The sequence below is a fragment of the Leucoraja erinacea genome, chromosome 8 (assembly GCF_028641065.1).
Source record: "Leucoraja erinacea ecotype New England chromosome 8, Leri_hhj_1, whole genome shotgun sequence".
In the NCBI taxonomy this organism is placed as follows: domain Eukaryota; kingdom Metazoa; phylum Chordata; class Chondrichthyes; order Rajiformes; family Rajidae; genus Leucoraja; species Leucoraja erinaceus.
In genome coordinates this window covers 29,096,952-29,118,502 of record NC_073384.1, presented here as the reverse complement: position 1 = coordinate 29,118,502, position 21,551 = coordinate 29,096,952, and the positions used below count along the sequence as shown (strand labels likewise).

Sequence of the window (21,551 nt, the reverse complement as noted above, 5' to 3'; positions counted from 1 at the left end):
CCCCACCTGGAGGGTCTTAAAGCCCTCCGTTTCTTCCTCGACCGCTGAACCAACCAATCCCCGTCTGCTAATACTCTCCTCCGCCTAGAGTCCTCCGCTGGTCCTTATCCTCAACAACTTTTCCTTTGACTCCTCCCATTTCCTCCAAATCCAAGGCATAGCTATGGGCCCCAGCTATGCCAGCCTCTTTGTAGGGTACATCGAACAATCCCTGTTCGAGGCGTACCATGGCCTTATCCCCAAACTCTACCTCCGCTACATTGACGACTGGATTGGTGCTACCTCCTGCACCCATGCAGAACTCACCGACTTCATCCATTTCACCACTAACTTCCATCCAACACTCAAATTCACCTGGACCATTTCCGACATCTCCCTACCATTTCTAGATCTCTCCATCTCCATCGCAGGCAACAGACTACTGACCGACATCTACTACAAAACCAACAGAGTCCCATGGCTATCTGGACTACACTTCTTCCCACTCTGCTTCCTGTAAGGACTCTATCCCCCACTCCCAATTCCTCCGTCTACGCCGCATCTGCACCCAAGATGTGTTCCACACCAGGGCATCGGAGATGTCCTCGTTCTTTAGGTAACGGGGGTTCCCCTCTTCTATTCTAGATGAGGCTTTCACCAGGGTCGCCTCTATATCCCGCAGCTCTGCTCTCACTCCCCATCCCCCTACACATAACAAGGACAGAGTCCCCCTTGTCCTCACCTTCCACGCATTAGCCGTCACATACAACATATAATTCTCTGACATTTTCGCCACCTCCAACGGGATCCCACCACTGGCCACATCTTCCCATCTCCTCCCCTTTCTGCTTTTCACAGAGACTGTTCCCTCTGTAACTCCCTGGTCAACTCGTCCCTTCCCACCTAAACCACCCCCTCCCCGGGTACTTTCCCTTGCAACCACAGGAAATGCTGCACTTGTCGCTTTACCTCCCCCCTCGACTCCATCCAAGGACCCAAGCAGTCTTTCCAGGTGCGGCAGAGGTTCACCTGCACCTCCTTCAACCTAATGTACTGCAACCGCTGTTCCAGGTGTCAACTTCTCTACATCGGCGAGACCAAGTGCAGGCTTGGCGATCGCTTCACCCAACACCTCCGCTCAGTTCGCGCTAACCAACCTGATCTCCCGGTGGCTCAGCACTTCAACTCTCCATCCTATTCCGAATCTGACCTTTCTGTCCTGAGCCTCCTCCATTGCCACAGCACAAATTGGAGGAGCAGCACCTCATATTTCGCTGGCTTAATTTACACCCCAGCGGTATGAACATTGACTACTCCAATTTCAGATAGTCCTTGCTTTCTCCCTTCTTCCCCTCCCCCTTCCCAGCTCTTGCACAAGCCTACCGCCTCTGCTTCTTCCTTTCTTTTTCCCGCCCCCCTCTACATCAGTCTGAAGGGTCTCGACCCGAAACATCACCTATTACTTCTCTCCATAGATGCTGCCTCACCCACTGAGTTTCTGCAGCATTTTTGTCTACCGGGGGGGGGGCTTTAAGTGAGAAGTTGCAGTGTTTGGCTAAAGCAACACCAATAAATGTAAGTTCAAAGAATTGAATCCCTCAAAATCTGCATTTACTGGAAGCATGAAATAAATACACAAAGTTATCTGATGAGGCAAATTCTGTGGAAAGAGAAATAGACTTTAATGCTTCAAGCTGAAGTTCCTTTGTCAGTAAGTAATTTACCTACCATGGAATTGCAAGAGTGATTTGTAGCAGGAAATGCCCAGCTGAATTTTTAAAGTGACACAAAATGATCCAGAAGTTGACATTATTGTACTACACTCTGGAAAAAAAAATCAATTTTCAATTGCATAATGCCAAAGGAAACAGCTTGATGCAATTACATTTCTAGGCAACAGTCAGCATATTATTTTACAACGGGTCCCTACTCTCAACATACTCCAGAGATTTGATAGTGGCATACTGGATTTGCTTGTTCTCTTCACCTGCTCTCCGTACACTTTTTTCTCCCTTGCCCAAGTATCTTTCTCTTGCTTTGTTTCATTTCAAAGGGTCTGTTACATCTTTCCTTCATTCCCTCCACTTCCTCTCACAGACTTGATTCGGCCTGTCTTGATCCCAATTGCAATTATTGTACATCAAATGAGCCCCAACTCCCCTGTGGGTACAGAGCAGCATCTTGCACAATTGTTCAGGATTTTGGATGTGATACTGGGGGAAGACAGTGGAAGGGGGGCAATATCTCCTCTCAAACAGGCATGGATGTCACCACCATGTGATCTTTGTCCCTCTCCCTGACACTAGCTGGTCCTTGCTTGCCTGTTCTCCTTGCGTTCCTTACCCAGACTAAATGTAATCCCAAGCACCCTTTCTACTTGTGAGTGTGGGTATTGTGATGTTGGGGGTTCGGCAGTGGCCACGCCGACACTTGCAGTAGGGTGAACGCACATAATTCATTGTATTTACAGAGGACCACCCGGGAGCGCTGTGCTTCGCCATCAGAGCACATGTCGATGATGCTGGCGAACTCGGGGTTGTCCCGGCAGCACAATCCTGATCTCTAAAGGAGCAGGCATGGCAATTTCAGGCATCTTCCTGCAGTTCACCCTTGCCTCGAGAGGAGGTGCTGATGGTGCAGGTTTCTACCCAGCAGCTCAGCTTTGAACTTGATCTGGTAGCACTGGCAGTCTCTGGATTATCCTGGCAGCCTGTCTTTGCTTCTGTGTGTGTGTGTGGGCACAATCCCTCGAATTTGTAGGGAGGAAAAGGTTCTGGTATTTTAGGCTTGCCCCAGCAACTCAGTCTTAGCCTCGGATAGAGCCTCTGGCTGCCTAGGGCTGCTTTCCCGGCAGACCAATCATGACCACACAGTGGTGGTCTTGGGTCTGTCCCAGTGGCTCAATCTTCCTTAAATCTCTCAGTCTGAAGAAGGGTCTCAATCTGAAATGCACCTTTCCCTTTTCTCCAGAGATGCTGTCTGACCCACTGAGTTACTCCAGCTTTCTTGGCCACTATCTTCAGCAATGCCTTGCGCACACCCAATCAGCTGGTTGTAATTGGAAGTGGATATTAAACCAAGCACCAGAGTGCCATGTAACCAATGATAAAGGTTCGCAGGCATTTTAAATGGCAATAACTTGATTTGTGACCCCCTGGATAGCCATTCCTGGAGGGAGCTCTACAGACAATAGACAATAGGTGCAGGAGTAGGCCATTCGGCCCTTTGAGCCAGCGATCATCACTGTGATCATGGCTGATCATCCACACTCAGTACCCCGTTCCTGCCTTTTCCCCATATCCCCTGTCTCCGCAATCTTTAAGAGCTCTCTTGAAAGCATACAGAGAACTGGCCTCCACTGCCATCTGAGGCAGACACTTCCACAGATTTGCAACCCTCTGTGTGAAAAAGAGTTTCCTCATTTCAGTTGTAAATGGCTTACCCATTATACTTAAACTGTGGCCCCTGGTTCTGGACTCCCCCAACATCAGGAACATGTTTCCTGCAGCTAGCGTGTACAAACCCTTAATAATCTTATATGCTTCAATAAGATCCCATTTCATCCTTCTAAATTCCAAAGTATACAAGCCCAGCCGCTCTATTCTATCAACATATGACAGTCCCGCCATCCCGGGAATTAACCTCGTGAACCTACGCTGAACCTACTCCCTCAATAGCAAGAATGTCCTTCCTCAAATTTGGAGACCTTAACTGCACACAATACTCCAGGTGTGGTCTCACTAGGGGCCGATACGACCTCTTTGCTCCTATACTCAACTCCTCTTATTATGAAGGCCAACATGCCATTGGCTTCCTTCACTGCCTGCTGTACCTGCATGCTTACTTTCAGTGGCTGATGAGCATCATAGACCCTCAACTGCCCCACGAGCAGGCTGGTTTCAGCCAAGGTCGATCTACTGTGGACCAGGTAACCCTTATCAACTAAGACATCGAGGACTGCTTTGAGGCAAATGAGAAGGCAGGAGCTGTTCTTATAGATCTGACAGCTGCCTATTACACCGTGTGGCACCGGGGACTAACTGCAAAGCTACTATGGCGTCCCACAGGGATCCGTCTTGGCTCCGCTGCTTTTCAACGTGTACATCCATGACCTCCCAGAGACCATCGCTGGAAAATATACGTATGCCGATCTAGCCATCCTGATGAGACACAAAGAGTGGAAGACAATCGAAAGCTCCTTGAGTCAAGACATGGGGACTTTGGCAGGGAGATTGTTTGTGTCATCCTCGGTGAAGACGGATCCAAAGTACTTGTTCAACTCGTCCGCCATTTCCTTGTTCCCCATAATAAATTCACCTGTTTCAGTCTTCAAAGGTCCAACTTTGGTCTTAACCAATTTTTTCCTCTTCACATACGTATCCTCCTTTATATTCTTGGCTAGCTTGCCTTCGTACCTCATCTTTTCTCCCTGTATTGCCTTTTTAGTTATCTTCTGTTGCTCTTTAAAAGTTTCTCAATCCTCTGGCTTGCTGCTCATCTTTGGTATGTTATTCTTCTCTTACATTTTTATACTCTCCTTGACGTCCCTTGTCAGCCACGGTCGCCCCTTACTCCCCTTGGAATCTTTCTTCCTCTTTGGAATGAACTGATCCTGCACCTTCTGTATTATTCCCAGAAATACCTGCCATTGTTGTTCCACTGTCATCCCTGCTCGGACATCTTTTCAGTCAACTTTGGCCAGCTCCTCCCTCATGGCCCCATAGTCCCCTTTGTTCAACTGTAATACTGATACTTCTGATTTTCCCATCTCCCTCTCAAATTGTGGATTAAAACGCATCATATTATGGTCATTACCTCCTAATGCTCCTTTACCTCGAGTTCCCCTATCAAATCTGATTCATTACACAACACTAAATCCAGAATTGCCTTCTCCCTGGTAGGCTCCAATACAAGCTGCTCTAAGAATCCATCACAGACGCACTCCACAAACTCCCTTTCGTGGGGTCCAGTACCAACCTGATTTTCCCAGTCTACATGCATGTTGACATCTCCAATAACAACCATAGCATTACTTTTACGACATGCCAATTTTAACTCTTGATTTAACTTGCACCCTATATCCAAGCTACTATTTTGGGGCCTGTAGATAACTCCCATTAGGGTCTTTTTACCCTATCAATTTCTCAGTTCTATCCGTACTGACTCTACATCTCCTGATTCTATGTCACCCCTTGCAAGGGACTGAATTTCATTCCTCACCAACAGAGCTACCCCACCCCCTCTGCCCACCTGTCTGTCTTTTTGATAGGACATATACCCTTGAATATTCAGTTCCCAGCCCTGGTCCTCTTGCAGCCATTTCTCTGTAATTCCCACAATATCATACTTGCCAATTTCTAACTGAGCCTCAAGCTCAACCACTTTATTTCTTATACTTCGCGTATTCATATACAACATTTTAACTTCGGTATTCACCTCCCCTCTCGCACCGGTCACTATTGGCCCTGACCTTACTCTCTTATCCCTTCTCGAACTATTTTTCTCATTAATTCGGGATTATTTTGTAACTTTTCCTGTACTCACTTCCCCTTTAACTCCATCTTTATACTCCCAATTTGTCAATCCCTTCCCCCCACCATTTAGTTTAAACGCACACGTGTAGCCCTAGCAAACCTGCCTGCCAGAGTGTTGGTCCCCCTCCAGTTATGGTGTAACCCATCCCTTTTGTACAGGTTAGCCCAACCCCAGAATAGATCCCAATGGTCTATAAAATTAAATCCTTGCTCCCTGCACCAACCCCCCAGCCACCATTCAGATCCCATATCTCCCTGTTCCTGCCCTCACTAGCACAAGGTACTGGAAGCAATCCAGAGATAACCACCCTAGAAGTCCAGATTTTCTGTCTTCTTCCTAATGCCCTTGTCCCACTTAGGAAACCTGAACAGAAACCTCTGGAGACTTTGCGCCCCACCCAAGGTTTCCGTGAGGTTCCCGGAGGTTTTTGTCAGTCTCCCGAATGGTCGAAAGTGGTTTCCGCTTCTTCTATGTTCTATACCACCCCCCACACAAGACACACAAAGAAACATCAAAACCATACATTAAAACATACTAAAAAAACTAAATAAGTAGAAAAAAAATGGACACGCTGCTGACAGGGCTGCCGGCTTGCAGCGCCCCCACCGACCGACCAACAAGCTGCCAGAGGAAGTAGTTGAGGCAGTTCTAATAGCAACATTTAGAAGACATTTGGACAGGTCCATGGATAGGAAAGATTTAGAGGAACACGAGCAAATTCAGACAGATGGGACTAGCATAGATTGGCAACTTGGTCAGCGTAGGCGAATTGCGCTGAAGGCCCTATTTCCGTACTGCATGACTTTATGACTCCCTGATAAATAAACTGATTATCAAGAGATACACCCAAGGTAAAGAAAATCAAAAAGTGTACTCTTCACAATCAAACCTGCCACTGAAAGTGATAGTTAAATCCACACAACACTGATTTCCTGATCCAGTTTTGAACATCTATAGAGCAGAACAACACTGCCTCTGTGGGTCATTTCCACCTTTGGAATGACAATATAGTTGAATCTTGACATTTTTAATACTTACTAAACCAAGTGGGACCCTTTGGGTCCCTGTCACATGGGAGGCCTGGTCCCCCAACACAACCCGTTTCCACAAAGCAATATTTCACCACTCACCCGTTCCCCAAAAGCAACCTGTTCCACCAACGTAATATTCCACCACTCACCCATAGCACCCAACTGCGCAGGGGCGGCTCATTTCCCTTCATCCCCCAGCACTACCTCCCCCTCCTCCTCACCCTCCCCCTTTTTAAACAAAAAAAATAAATTCCACTTTCCCTCACTCTCCCAGCACTCCCTCCCACTCCTCTTCAGCCTCCCTCTTTTTAAACTTAAAAAAAATCAAATTGCACTTGCTGCCAGGAATAAAATCCAATTGCACTTGCTGCCAGGAATCAGTGTCCTGGGTTTTGCAACATTGTAACGGGCAGGGCCAGCAATTGGATTTGGATTTTTTGCAGAGAAGTTCAGAGCAAAGTTAAATTTTTGAAGTTTTAAATGTGAATAACTTGTAATATATATCATCAATCTCAACGGAACTTGATACAACACACCACAGGACAATGGTGAGTAAGGTGGTCCCAAAATTGTAGCGCTATCATGTACCGTTTTGACGTAGTTCAGGTCATGAAAAGCTGGCAAATAAACACGCAAATTCACAGACAAGATGAGAGTTTTTTGTAATCTATATTACTAAAACTCTGTTCTTGACCGGTTTTGGCCATCTGTGCTGCGATTTCCGAGAGAACACCGCCACCTACGGCCGTCATTTTTGGCCACCTTGCTCAGAGCCCCCCTCCGCCGCATATGTGCCGAGGATTTTTTCCGTCGATTAAAAATGACAGAGATATTAATGTTTATACATAATTCCCCATTCTCTCTGCTGCCCCCGCTGGCCGCAGGGGGGGAGGGACTATAAAACCAGGAAGTGGTGTAGCTCACTCACTCTTCAAGATGGAGGAAGGCAGAGGGTCACGTTTCTCTGAGCTGTGAATAACACTGAACACATGTCTACTCAAATGTAAGTGCCCTTAGTGGTTCTAAAATGCTTGCAGAATGTGTCTATTGGTTCTACAGCTTGCAAAAAAAGTGTCTATTGGTTCTAAAACAAGTGTCTCTATCGGTTCTAAAGCTTGCAAAAATGTCTATTGGTTCTAAAGCTTGAAAAAAAATGTCTATTGGTTCTAAAGCTTGCAAAAAAATGTCTATTGGTTCTAAAGCTTGCATAAAGTGTCTCTATTGGTTCTAAAGCTTGCAAAAAATGTCTATTGGTTCTAAAGCTTGCAAAGAAATGTCTATTGGTTCTAAAGCTTGCAAAAAAATGTCTATTGGTTCTAATGCTTGCAAAAAGTGTGTCTATTGGTTCTAAAGCTTGCAAAAAAATGTCTATTGGTTCTAAAGCTTGCAAAAAAATGTCTATTGGTTCTAAAGCTTGCAAAAAAAATGTGTCTCTATTGGTTCTAAAACTTGCAAAAAAAAAAACGTGTCTCTATTGGTTCTAAAGCTTGCAAAAAAGTCTATTGCTTCTAAAGCTTGCAAAAAATGTCTATTGGTTCTAAAATGGTTCATACTAGCGCTCCAGAAAGCTCTCCCCCTCCCTCCTCCCTCCCTCTAACCCTCTCCACTCCCCTCCCCCCTCCCCTCCCCTCCCCCCACCCCCTTTCTCCCCCCTCCCCCCCCCCCTCCTCCCTCCTCCCTCCCCCCCCCCTCCCCTCCCCACCTCTCTTCCCCTCTCTCCTCTCCCCCTCCCTCTCCCCCCCCCCTCCCCCCCCCTCCCCCCTCCCTCTCTCCCCCTCCCCCCCCCCCCCCTCCCCCTCTCCCCCCCCCCCCCCCCCCCCCCCCCCCCCCCTCCCCCCTCCCTCCCCCCCCCCCCCCCCTCCCCCCTCCTTCCCCCTCCCCCTTTGGCTTGAAGTTGAAAGGCACTACTTACTGCAAATGGTGGCTTGGGTGTGGCTTGAAGTTGAAAGACACCACTTACTGCAAATGGTGGCATGAAGTTGAAAGGCACTACTTACTGCAAATGGTGGATTGGTTGCTTTGGCTTGAAGTTGAAAGGCACTACTTACTGCAAATGGTGGCTTGGGAGCGTTGACGAAGTTGAAAGGCACTACTTCCTGCAAATGATGGCTTGGGTGTGGCTTGAAGTTGAAAGGCACTACTTACTGCAAATGGGGGGCGTGGGTGCATTGGCTTGAAGTTGAAAGGCACTACTTACTGCAAATGGTGGCATGAAGTTGAAAGGCACTACTTACTGCAAATGGTGGCTTGGGTGCAATGGCTTGAAGTTGAAAGGCATTATTTACTGCAAATGGCAGCATGAAGTTGAAAGGCACCACTTACTGCAAATGGTGGCATGAAGTTGAAAGGCACTACTTACTGCAAATGGTGGCTTGGGTGTGGCTTGGGTGTGGCTTGAAGTTGAAAGGCACTACTTACTGCAGATGGTGGCTTGGGTGCAATGGCTTGAAGTTAAAATGCATTACTTACTGCAAGTGGCGGCTTGGGTGCTTTGGCTTAAAGTTGAAAGGCAAGATGGAGGAAGGAGAGGACACGACTTACTGTCTTTAGTGGCTTTGCACCCTACTTCAAATGGTATGCAACTGCACTTGAATTTGGTGACCTTGCACCCTGCTAGAAGTGGTAAGAAACTGCACTTGAATTTGGTGGCCTTATACCCTGCTTGAAATAGAATTTCAAGGGTTAGCCGTGAGTCAACTACCAGCCCACCAGCCGTGAGTGAGTGAGTTGCCAGCACAACAGGCTTGATTGACTGAGACGCCAGCCTAAGAATCCATTTGGCACACAATTTGCATACTAGCCCTCTGGAAACCAGTCCCTTCAGCCCACAACACCCATACTAGCGCTCCAGAAAAGCCCCCCCCCCCAACTGGCCACCAATATTAGAATTGGTGGAGAGGTGGAATATTGCGTTCGATGACCAGCCCTCCTGTGTGATGCTGGGACCCAACGGGCCCCACTTAGTCTAGTATTTTATATAAATCTAAATGCCCTTTATCCTTAAAGATCTTAATAAAGCAGTCAAAAAATTATAATTTTCTTCTAGATCTTATAGAAACATATAAAATTCTTAAGGGATTGGATAGGCTAGATTCAGGTATGTTCCCCATGTTGGGGGAGTCCAGAACCAGGGGTCACAGTTTAAGAATAAGGGGTAGGCCAATTAGGACTGAGACGAGGAAAAACCTTTTCACTAAGAGAGTGGTGAATCTGTGGAATTCTCTGCCACAGTAGAGGCCGCGAAGAGGAGGCCAATTCACTGGACGTTTTCGAGAATTAGATTTAGCTCTTAGGGCTAACGGAATCAAGAATATGGGGGAAAAAGCAGGAACAGGGTACTGATTTTGGATGATCAGCCATGATCATATTGAATGGCGGTGCTGGCTCAGAGGGCTGAATGGGCTACTCCTGCACCTATTTTCTCTGTTTCTATTTTATCCAAATCATCCTTATTATGACATCAGTCATAACAAGATTCCTGCCCCCTTTTACAAATAGGTTTTTATCACAAATGTTTTGATGTTTTAATGGAGTTGGTGCTAATGTGAACCACAACTTCATGATCCTGTCTGTTTCCCTCAGATTTTTCTGCCATCTCTCCATCATGTATTTTAGCCCTGATACCAGGAGGCAATGTTTAATGAAAAATTTGCATTCACAGAGAAATACTTGTCGTCTCTTCTGAATGGTGAATCTTCTGAGATTACTACATACTTCGTTCGGCACGGACTAGAAGGGTCGAGATGGCCTGTTTCCGTGCTGTAATTGTTATATGGTTATATGGTTATGATTTCTGTTTTCTCAGAGCAGTCCCTTGCTCTGGACTACACCACCTTCGGTGTTGTCATCACCCTAACTTCTCTGATGATAAATACGGGTTTGAGTGATGAACCTTCTGAAGATTCTTGGAGATGGCCACTCATTTACTGTGCTCAATACTCTCTGGTTATAAGGCGGCCTTCTCTGTCGGTATACAATTCAGTAAACCCTTATATTTCCTTCTGCTGTGATTGCAGATCAAGCTCACAACTCTAGGCTTTGAATTGGTGGCCTTTCAAACATGTTGTCCTTAACATGACTATAATGTTTAACATCGCCAGGTCTTTCTCATTCCTTAACATGCTCCATAAAACTCAGTTGTCCAAAACACTCCAACAATGTCTTGTTTTGGTCAATCATCAATGAAAGGAAGCCAAAGATTAGACCATTCCTTGATCTACATGATACTGACTAAAGGACCTATTCTTGCTCCTGCTTATATATTCTTAATATATGTCCTCATGAATTAATATTGAAATATAGCATTAAAGTTATAATACAATACAGCATCAGTCCCCTCAATGTCACCAGCTCCAGTACCTCTACCCTAATTCTGCCTCGCATGCAGTTTCTGATTCTGTTTCTCTACAATACACCTTGGTTTAGAAAAAGGCACAATGCACAAGTGAGAAATTCAAGTGTAATGGTGAGGAGTAACACAAACCTGATGCTTGCTTGGACACGCAGTATAGTGTTAGGAAGTGCAGATGCACAAAGACATTGGTGCTGCTGGCTTTTGTTCAATGATAAGTTTGGGACGCAACCCCCTGGAAAGAGACAAAGGCAGAAAAGTTGAAGGCAGTGGGAATTCTTTTTAGTTTTTAGCCCTATAGTTGGCTGTATGTTCCCTTGCAGCAGATGGTACAGTTCTGCAAGAGACAGCCTGCTGATTCAGAACCTGCTCAGACAATTATCCTCAGTCATTGCCAGGTGTAAGCTAGGACCTGCAGAAGTAATTGGTAACATAACGGTGAATGTGGACAGTCTGCCACATCTTCCTGGCACAGTTTTTTTCAACTTGTACCCCTTCAACTCTAAATCTAGAATTAATGATTAGTTTTGAAATAAGTTAATTTGCTTATTGACATAGGGCAGCTGGTTATTAGATTCCTTATCAATCCAATGGGTATCTATAGTGACCTCTTTAATCTTATGTTGTGCTTCAACTCATTTGTTTGTAGCCCAGACTTTTATTGTTTCGACCCAAACATCATCTGTTTCTGTGGTTTGCATGTAAAACATTAAAACCACAAATTATTTAAAAAATAGAATCGTAGATATTAGAAGAGAGATAATAATGTGTGGCCCGACAGTTGCCCAGACTAATACATAGCATGATCCAAAGATGTGCTTAATTAATAACATTTAATTGATTATACCATTTAAATTAACATGTACATTTTCTGTTCGGGCTTTATTTAACCTGATCAGAGATTGAAAGCTTTCTAAATGAGCTGATGATCCCGCACACATGGGATTTCCCCTTCTGATTTTTATTTACTGGCCTCCAGGGACCAAGCCAACTGATTGTAAATATACCCTATCCCATTAACAGCCTATTAAAGAGGGCTACTGATCTTCAATAGACAAAGATAAGATATACCATAGTTGGCTTAAGAATTTTTGTCAGCATTCTAGACATTGTCATCTTGTTTTCTTATAGATCAGACTAAATTACTAAAATTATGAGATAAATATGTTAAGAGTTTGCAGTCTTTCTATAGAGGTAATTTGTGGCTGGGTGAAGTCAAACACAGCAGTCCACTGAGTTGGATGATCAGCCATGATCATATTGAATGGCGATGCAGGGCCGAATGGCCTACTCCTGCACCTATTTTCTATGTCTATTTGTCTTGAACATTATTGACTGAATTTCCAAATAGTACAGACATTTCTCATGTCAATTTCCCAGACAATTCTCAGTAAAAAATCTTTGATTTAAATTGTGGGTCACAATTTGGCTTTTAGAGTGGCATTTTATTAAGGGGTAGGCATGATGTGTCAGAGGACATCCGTTTTATATTAAATCATTAAGCTGGCTCATACATTCCTGTCAGCTATGCAATTATTTTGACAATTATGAGTTTACGAAGCACTGCAGTGCTTCAATCATAGAACATAAATCATTATGAAAGTGCCAATATTAAAGTAATGTATGTACAGTATGTGACTACATTACATGGGAGAATTCAAGCTAAATTGTAACATTAATTTAGGATAGTATGTTTTTACTAACTGCATATTTAGGTGACGATTTAGTTCATGATTTTAGTTTCAGCAGCTTAAAGTGACTAACGTGGTCACAATTTCAATGTTGATTAATGAAAATAAATTATCATTATATTTTATAATATTTATGGGTTTTACTAGCATTTAAGTATTGTCAACCAGTCCCAGTGTGCACCTTTTAAAGACTGTCTTTGTAGGATGTATGTTGTGCTAAAACTAATATTGTAAGATTTAAGGTTCGTATATAAGTATTATTTTAAAACCAAAAATGTCCATTAGAAATGACAGTCTGACCAAGGGAATTCCTGTTTATACTTGTAAATTCCAACTGGGTTGTGGGGCAATTACCTGATGCACAGAGTTTCAGACTTGCTGGCCATGACAAAGTGATGAGATTAAATGCATCACGTGTGCAAGGATGGAACATGAAAGGAAAGTATAGGCCAGTTAGTTTGACTTCTGTGGTTGGTAAAATTTTATAGTCCATAATTTAGGATGAGGTTTCATGGAAGCACATGATAAAATAGACTGAAGTCAGCATTGGTTTGTTAAGGGGAGCTGTTACTTGACAAATCTGTTGGAGTTTTTTGAGGCATTAACAAGCAGGATAGACAAAGGAGAGTCACTGGATGATGATTACTTGGATTTTCAAACTAAGGTGCCAATGTGAGGCTGCTAAAAAAGATAGGAGCCCATGGCATTAGAGGCAAGGTACAAGTATGGAGGGATAATTGGCTGACTGGCAGAAGGCAAAGTGGGAATAAAAGGGGCCTTTTCTTAGTTTAGTTTAATTTAGAGATACAGTGCGTAAACGGGCTCTTCAGCCCACCAAGTCCACGCCAACAAGCAACCCTGCACACTAACACTATCATACACATTAGGGACAATTTACAATTTTACCAAAGCTAATTAACCTACAAACCTTTATGTCTTTGGAGCATGGGAGGAAACCAGACCACCTGGAGAAAACCCATGCGGTCATGCGGTGAGCTTATAAACTCTGTACAGACAGCACCACTAGTCAGGATCAAACCTGGGTCCTTGGTGCTGTAAGGCAGCAACTTTACTGCTGCTCCACCATGCCATCCCTGATTGGCTGCTGGTGACCAGTGGTGTTCCACAGGTGTTATTGTTGAGTTCACTATTTTTCACATTATATGTTAATGATCTGGATGATGGAATTGATGGATTTGTGGCTACGTTTGCAGATAGGTGGAGGGGCAGGTAGTGTTGAGTAGCAGGGAGACTGCAGAAGGATTTGAATAGGTTAGGAGAGTGGGCAAAGAAGTGACAAATGGAATACAGCATAGCAAAGAGTATAGTCATGCACTTTGATGGTGTATAAAGGAGTAGACTATTTTCTAAATGAGGAGAGGATTCTGAAATCGGAGGTGCAAAGGAGTGCTTGTGCAGGATTCTCAAAAGGTTTATTTGCAGGTTGAGTCGACAGTATGGAAGGCAAATGCAATGCTAGCATTCATTTAGAGGGAATTAGAATATAAAATAAATGTTGTAATGCCAAGGGTTTACGGGGCACTGGTGAGGCCACATTTGGAATGTTTTGAGCAGCATTGGACTACAAATCTGAGAAAAGTATGCTGGTTTTGGAGAGAGACCAGAGGAGGTTTACGAGAATGATCCCAGGGATGATAGATTTAACATATGAGGAGCATTTGATGACCTTGCATCTGTACTTGCTGGAATTTAGAAGAGTGAAGATCGAACGCATTGAAACCTACCGGATAATGAAAGGGCTAGATAGAGTGGATGCAGAAAGGATGTTTCCAGTAATGGCAAAGTCTAGAAACAGAGTTCACAGCCTCAGAATAAAAAGACATACCTTAAAATTTCCTTTAGCTCGAGAGTGGTGAATCTGTTGAATTTATTGCCACAGACGACTGTGGAGGCCAAGACATTGGATATTTTTAAGGCGGAGATTGCTAGGTTCTTGATTAGGAAGGATGTCAAGTGCTATGGAAAGAAGGCAGGAGAATGGGATTGAGAGATAAAGGTAGATCAGCCATGATTGAATGGTGGAGTAGACTTGATGGATTGAATGGCCTAATTCTGCTCCTATGTCTTATGGTCTTATAGCACCTGCTAAGCCTTAAGACCACTCGTTGCATAAATAAACATCTCAGAGCCTGTAAAGCCAACACCCAGCTTCATCTCCTCAGGCATGTGAGAATTTTTATTTAACATTTCCTGTCAAACCAATTTAAAAGACAATTCTTCCAGTTAAATATAATTTGAGTTTTACCTTAAAAACAAACCAGCATAAGTTAATTTAATATGATGGCAATTCCTTGTTAAAAACAGCCCAGTAAGCTGTGTGCGCCTCCTGTTTTGTACAGCTGCACAGACTGATGCAAACCAAACTGGTCACAGTAAATAAAACTGCTGCTAGACATGTTTCTTTCCGAGAAACAGGAAATTCTACAAAATGTACCTGAAAGGAACTTTTGATTTCACTGCTCCAAACAACGTAATCAATTAAACATTTCCATTTTTAACAGTTACATGCACACCACCTATTTACAGAAGCAGTGGTGAAAATCAGCAGCATGACAATCTGTTTTAAGAGAGGAAGTTTGTGTGGGACTAAACTGTAAGGCTTTCATTAAGTAGTTGTTTATTGGAGCAGCAACTGTAACCACTGGTGAAATTCGAAGAAACCTGCAGATGAGGGAAGGGGTGCTGTAAATAGAGGACTGTTTGCTAAAAATTTGACTTAAATTATTCCTTTCCTCTCTCCCTTTTAGCCTCCCTTTCTGTCATAACGACAGAGAACCAACGAATATTCAACTGGATGTCATTCTACATCAATATAAGAAGTTTTACTTTTTTTAAAGTTTTGTACATATTTTTGATATTAAATGTTTAAGTATAAAGTATATACTACAGTTTATGGCCATATATTTCAACTGTAATCTCACCTTGCAGTGAGGGGGGAATAATTTACTATTTAACACTACTACAACTAATACTGTATTGATTCTTGTGTACAAATAGATGCCCAACTGTTTTCAGCTACAGATTAGCAGATATGCTCTCATTTAGGCGAGACTCACCTGATTCATGTTGCTTGCCAAAGTGATGTGTGTGATTTTGTACAAAGTCTTGATGCCTCCCTGTCTCATTTCAGATGACAACGGTAATTTTTAAAGTTTTGCCGAGTGCATAGCAACATTCTAATGTAAAGATGATGGCAGAGTTATGCTGAGAATATATGCATAATATCTTTACCATTAATGAAAGGCTGCTTCAGTATTCCGATTCTGTTTTGGGGATATTTGTTTAAAACCATTCTTCTGTAAATTATTTCATTTATCGTAATTTATTTCATATCTAATTGAAGCAGTTAATGTGAACCTTTGGATGCTGTCAATTCAAACTGTGCACAAAGTGATAACTATTTTGATGTTTACATTAAAATTTATTTTCCTACAAGCAGAAGGAATGTGTTACATTCTAGTGTGGTGCCTTATGCAAAATGTGTACTGATTAGAATATTTTAACACTTGTAGTTTTGTGTTTCTAGTGGGAATATGTCTTGTGAAAGATAGCTTTATTGAATGATTAAAGAAGTTTGTTTTTATTCAATTTCCTTATTTTATGTACATATGTCCCAATTTATTTTACTGTATCTGGGTTACATGAAGGATATTTAAGTGGGGGAAGTTTCAAATACTTGTGTATTGTCTCAGCTGGATGTAAAATAGGGATCAGTGATACTCCATTTTCCATGCACTATCATAGTTTTTAGCATTTAGTCAAGTCACCATTCACCCTATCAGTGACATGATTATTTATTTCCTTTGCACTTTAGGTCAAACTATTTATCTTTAACTTCTCAATGTTCTGATGAAGGCAACAACCCTAAACTTTAATTGTTTCTCGCTCCACTTGTGCTTCTTGACCTGTTGGGAATGTTGCAAGTTCATGTATCTGATGTGCTTTACTCTTCAAAGGTATCAAAGATATTTTATTAGTCACATTCACATACACCCAGGTGTAGTGAAGTGAAATGCTTTTTCCATTTTGCAGCACACAAAAAAAGAATACACACATAACACCAAATGAGAGTCTTAAACACATAGAACATCCCCCCACAATGGCTCCCACCATGAGGGAAGGCACAAAGTCCAGTCCCCAACCCCAGTTCACCCATAGTCGGGCCCATTGAGGCCTCCACAGTTGCCTCTACGGAGGCCCGATGTTCCAGGCCGTTCTCGCCGGGTGATGTTGCTCCGGCGTCGGGAGAGTCCTCCCAGCGGCTTGGGAACCCTGGAATGGCCGCTTCCGTACTGGAGGCCGCGGCTTCCAAGGCCGAGCCGGTTGGAGCTCCACAACTGGCGATCTCATCTAGAGATCCCAGGCTCCCGATGTTAAGTTCAGCGCCGCCGCCCGCAGCTGGTCGCTCCACAATCCCGCAGCTCCGCAATGTTTTACCCGGCAGTCTCAGCTCACCGGAGCTCCAGCAAGGCATCGCCCGCTCCACGATAGCGTTCCAGCGCTGTGCCGCCGCCGAAGCCGAGGTTCTGGGCGGTCCCCTACAGGAAACGCCGCTCCAGGCCCGCTGGTAGACCGCGAGGACGGGTCGAAGCTGCAGCCCGGAGAAAAGCTGCTTCTCCGACCAGGTAGGGACGCTGAAAGGTAGTTTCCCCCCCACATAAAAAAAGTTTAGGCCTCCAAACAAAACACTTAACTAGCTAAAATAAAAAATAAAAGATGAAGAGACAGACAGCTGCTGGCTGGGCAGCCGTGCACAGGACAGCGCCCCTTCATAGTCATGATTTAATTTGTTTCTAACATCTCCTTATGATTTTTCTATTACAAATCTCTAATTGTGGAGTACAGAGGCAAATACATAAATTATGGGCACTTTGTTCCAAACATTATGGAGGGCACTGCTGTTTTTAATTTTTTTTAAAGCCTGCACCCCTAAATTTTCTTTCTTCCAGCAGCCTTTTGAGGGAGTATATTCCAGATTTCCATATGTCTTTGTGTGGAAAGTGGAATCATGAATAACGTTTTCCATCCTTTTCATTGGATCCATTTATTGTGTGCCAGCTCTAGCCCCACCTCCTCTTCTTTCCCCCACACGTTTCCCCACTCCGTTCTTTACCAGAGAAAGGGGTTCGACTTAAAACATTGATTGTCCCTTTTGCTCCACAGATGTTGCCTGGTCCACTGATTTCCTTCAGCGATAATTTTTCTAATAGTACTGCTGAAGCAACAAATGGGTTTTTCAAAGCTAAAAAAATGGTCAATTCTTTAGTGGCCAAGTCAATCACCCGATCTGAACCCAACTGAGCATGCCTTTTATATACTGAAGAGAAAACTGAAGGGGACTAGCCCCCAAAACAAGCATTAGCTAAAGATGTCATTTTGTGAATGGCATACACTGCTGTCTTGATGGTAGAGGGTTTGAATGTACTGTGGAAAGCAGGTGTATATGGTTCCATTCAAGTGGGCTCCTTTGTGCTGGTTAGCATCAAATCAATCAATCAATCAATCAACCTTTATTGTCATCTTGCAAAGCAACAGTTGTACAGTGCAAAATGAAAAGACGTTTCCCAGGGAATACCGGAGCATCGCACATGAAATTTAAAACATTTCACACATAATAACACTAAAAACAATCCAGTCCCTGATGGAACAGTATAAATAGTTAAAAGCAGGTAAAACAACAACGTTAAAATACAATAAAACCAATCATAAAAATGTCCGGGGCAGCTGATTTGAGTGGCCAGTGCCAGTTATTAAAGTGGCCGTGCCTAGCCGCAGAATCAGGTGACTGTTTAGCAGCCTCACAGCCTGTGGCAGGAAGCTGTTTAGCAGTCTTGTAGTCCAGGCTTTGATGCTGCGATATCTCTTGCCTGATGGCAGGAGATCCAGGTGTGTGTGAAGGGGGTGCAGTTTGTCCTTAGCTATTCTCTGAGCTTTTTTCAGACAGCGGCTCTGGAACAGTTCTTGTACCGAGGGTAGGGAGATGCTAATGATCCTCTCTGCTCCCCTCACTACCCTCTGCAGAGCCTTCCTGTCTGAGCAGTTGCAGTTGGAGTACCACGTGTTCATGCAGTACGTGAGTACAGACTCCACCGTACCCCTGTAGAAAGTCCTGAGGATGTTGGTGGGGAGTGAGGCCTGTTTTAGTTTCCTCAGGAAGTGCAGTCGCTGATGGGCCCATTTGACGGTCCCAGTGGTGTTCCTGGACCAGGTGAGGCTGTCTGTAATTTGCACACCGAGGAACTTTATGCTCTCCACTCTCTCCACTGTGGTGCCACTGATGTTGAGGGGTGTGTGTTTTGGCTGCACCCTCCTGAAGTCGACAACCATCTCCTTTGTTTTGTCGACATTTAATTCTAGATTATTTTTGCCGCACCAGTCCACTAGTTGTTTTACTTCCTCCCTGTACATTGATTCGTCATCTCCGCTGATGAGTCCCACCACTGTTGTGTCATCCGCAAATTTTATGATCTTATTGTCCCTGAATCGGGCAGCACAATCATGGTTTGCATCAATCAAAGTATGCATAAATTAGTTTTTACGTGTTAACAAGATGCCCCACGGGATGTGCCCAGAGATTGGTGTTAAGTTCTCAATTATTTGGAATTTGTATGACTGATTTGCATGAAAGGACCAGAGCTCTGATTGCTAAAATGGCTCTAAGATGAATAGAAACATAGATTGTGACTTGGGAAAGATGAGATTACAGAGGGACTTGGGTTGTATGAATGGGCACAAAATTACTAACTGGTATAATAAGGGAACACTTGCAATTGTCTATTTTGGCAAGATAAAAATAGATAGATACATAATTGCTTAAGTGTTGAGAGAGTGTAGAGTTCTTGGTGCAGGGAGATCTGGGTGTGATAGAACATGATTTGCAAAAGACCAATATATGAGTATGTCAGGTAATTATGAAAGATGTTATTATTTATTGGTAGAGGAATCAAATATAAAAATAGGGATTTTATGCTTCAGTTATATTGGGTGCTGGGGAGACCACACAGGAGTGCTGTGTGCTATCTGCTTCTGTCTATTTAAGGCACAATATAAATATGTTGAAAGTAGTTCAGAGAAGATTTACTGGACTTGTTCCTGGAAATATTGCAAGACCTAGACAGACTATGCAATTTAGAAGAATGAGAAGGAATTTGATTGAAAAGTATAAACCACTGACTACAAGCCCCCCCCCCCCCCCCCCCCTCCAACTGCAGATATGCCAAAATGGCCCCTCTCTACCAGACGAACTAAACTAGTTTTATGCACGTTTTGAGGCTAAGAATACCACTCAGACACAAGCACTCCTGCCATCACCCAGCGACCAGTCACTCAGGCTGTCCACATCTGGAGTTAAAAAGGCCTTCGCCAGCGTCACTCCACGCAAAGCTGCAGGCCCGGACAACATCCCTGGACGCTTTTTAAAGGACTGCGCAGAGCAACTGAAAGATGTTTTTGCAGACATTTTTAACATCTCACTCAGCCAGGCAGTAGTGCCCAACTGACTCAAAAGTGCCATCATTGTTCCCGTCCCGAAGAAGCCCAACCCAGGCTGTCTCAATGACTTTCGTCCAGTGGCTCTCACACCCATATTAATTAAGTGTTTTGAGGGGCTGGTCATGCAGCACATCAAAAACTGTCTCCCTACCGACCTGGACCCACTACAGTTCGCTTACAGAGGACGCAGTCTCTACAACACTCAACCTCACATCTAGACCAGAAGAACACTTATGCCAGGATCCTCTTCATAGACATCAGCTCGGCTTTTAATACAATCATCCCACAGCAGCTGGTGGAAAAGCTGAAGGTGTTGAAGGTGGACACTGGCACCTGCAATTGGGTCCTTAACTTTTTGATGCAGCGGCAGCAGACAGTTGGGGTGGGCAGCCGTACATCAAGAACCATCGCTGCGAGCACTGGCTCACCCCAAGGCTGTGTCCTGAGCCCCCTGCTGTTCAGTCTGCTTACTCATGACTGCACTGCCAGACTCAGCAATAATTATATCAATAAGTTCGCTGATAACACAACAGTGGTCTTATCAGTGACAACAATGAGTCGGTTTACAGGATGGAGGTGGAGCTGCTTACAGAGTGGTGCAGATCTCACAATCTCACCCTCAACGTGGAAAAGACAAAGGAGATGGTGATTGACTTCAGGAGGGCTGGCAAACATCATCATACACCGCTGCATATTGATGGTGCTGCTGTGGAGAGGGTTAGCAGCGTGAAGTTCCTGGGACTTCACCTGGCGGACGACCTGACCTCTACAGCCAACACCACAGCAGTCATCAAAAGAGCACAGCAGCGGCTCCACCCCCTCCGGAGACTAAGAAAAGCAGGTCTCACCACTGTTCACCTAACGACCGTCTACAGGGGCACCATCGAGAGCATACTGACCTACGGCATCACTTCCTGGTTTGGGAGCTGCAGGGCATATGAACAAAGACAGCTAAACAGGGTAGTGAAGACAGCCAGTAGGATCATTGGTGCTCCACTCCCTTTCCTGTTGGAGATCTATCAGAAGCGCAGCATTTGCAGAGCCATCTCCATCATTAAGGCCCCGTATCACCCATCACACCACATCTTCTCCATTCTGCCATCTGGGAAGAGGTACAGGAGTATCAGCTGCAGAACCAGCAGGATGCTCCACAGCTTCTTCCCACAGGCAATAAAAATGGTTAACGGACCGTGTCCCCTCCCCATGCATCATACACTCACACATCTAACCTCGCCCATACTTTGACAGCTAGACACCTGTCAAGGTAAAGTCACTGATCGGTCTGAATGTCTGTTTTTAGTTCAATTTTAGGTCTATTTTAGATATGTTAATTTTAAAGTTGTATGTATTTTTTCTGTTTTTTGTTAATTGCACTGACAGGAACTGGTGAGGAACAATTTTTCATTTCTTCTGTGTATGTAAGTACTCAGTGAAATGACAATAAAGTAAATA

The 21,551-nt window shown here is 44.1% G+C and overlaps 1 protein-coding gene across 1 annotated transcript in view; it reads left to right on the top strand.

Annotated features, from left to right (window-relative positions):
- sdccag8 (SHH signaling and ciliogenesis regulator sdccag8) overlaps positions 1–16,196 on the top strand; it is a 347,356-nt gene extending 331,160 nt beyond the window's left edge. The window contains exon 18 of the mRNA XM_055639311.1: positions 15,356–16,196. Within this exon, the coding sequence (XP_055495286.1) occupies positions 15,356–15,373 (18 nt within the window). The 3' untranslated portion in view covers positions 15,374–16,196. The remainder of the gene's footprint in view (positions 1–15,355) is intronic.
- Positions 16,197–21,551: the final 5,355 nt, after the last annotated feature.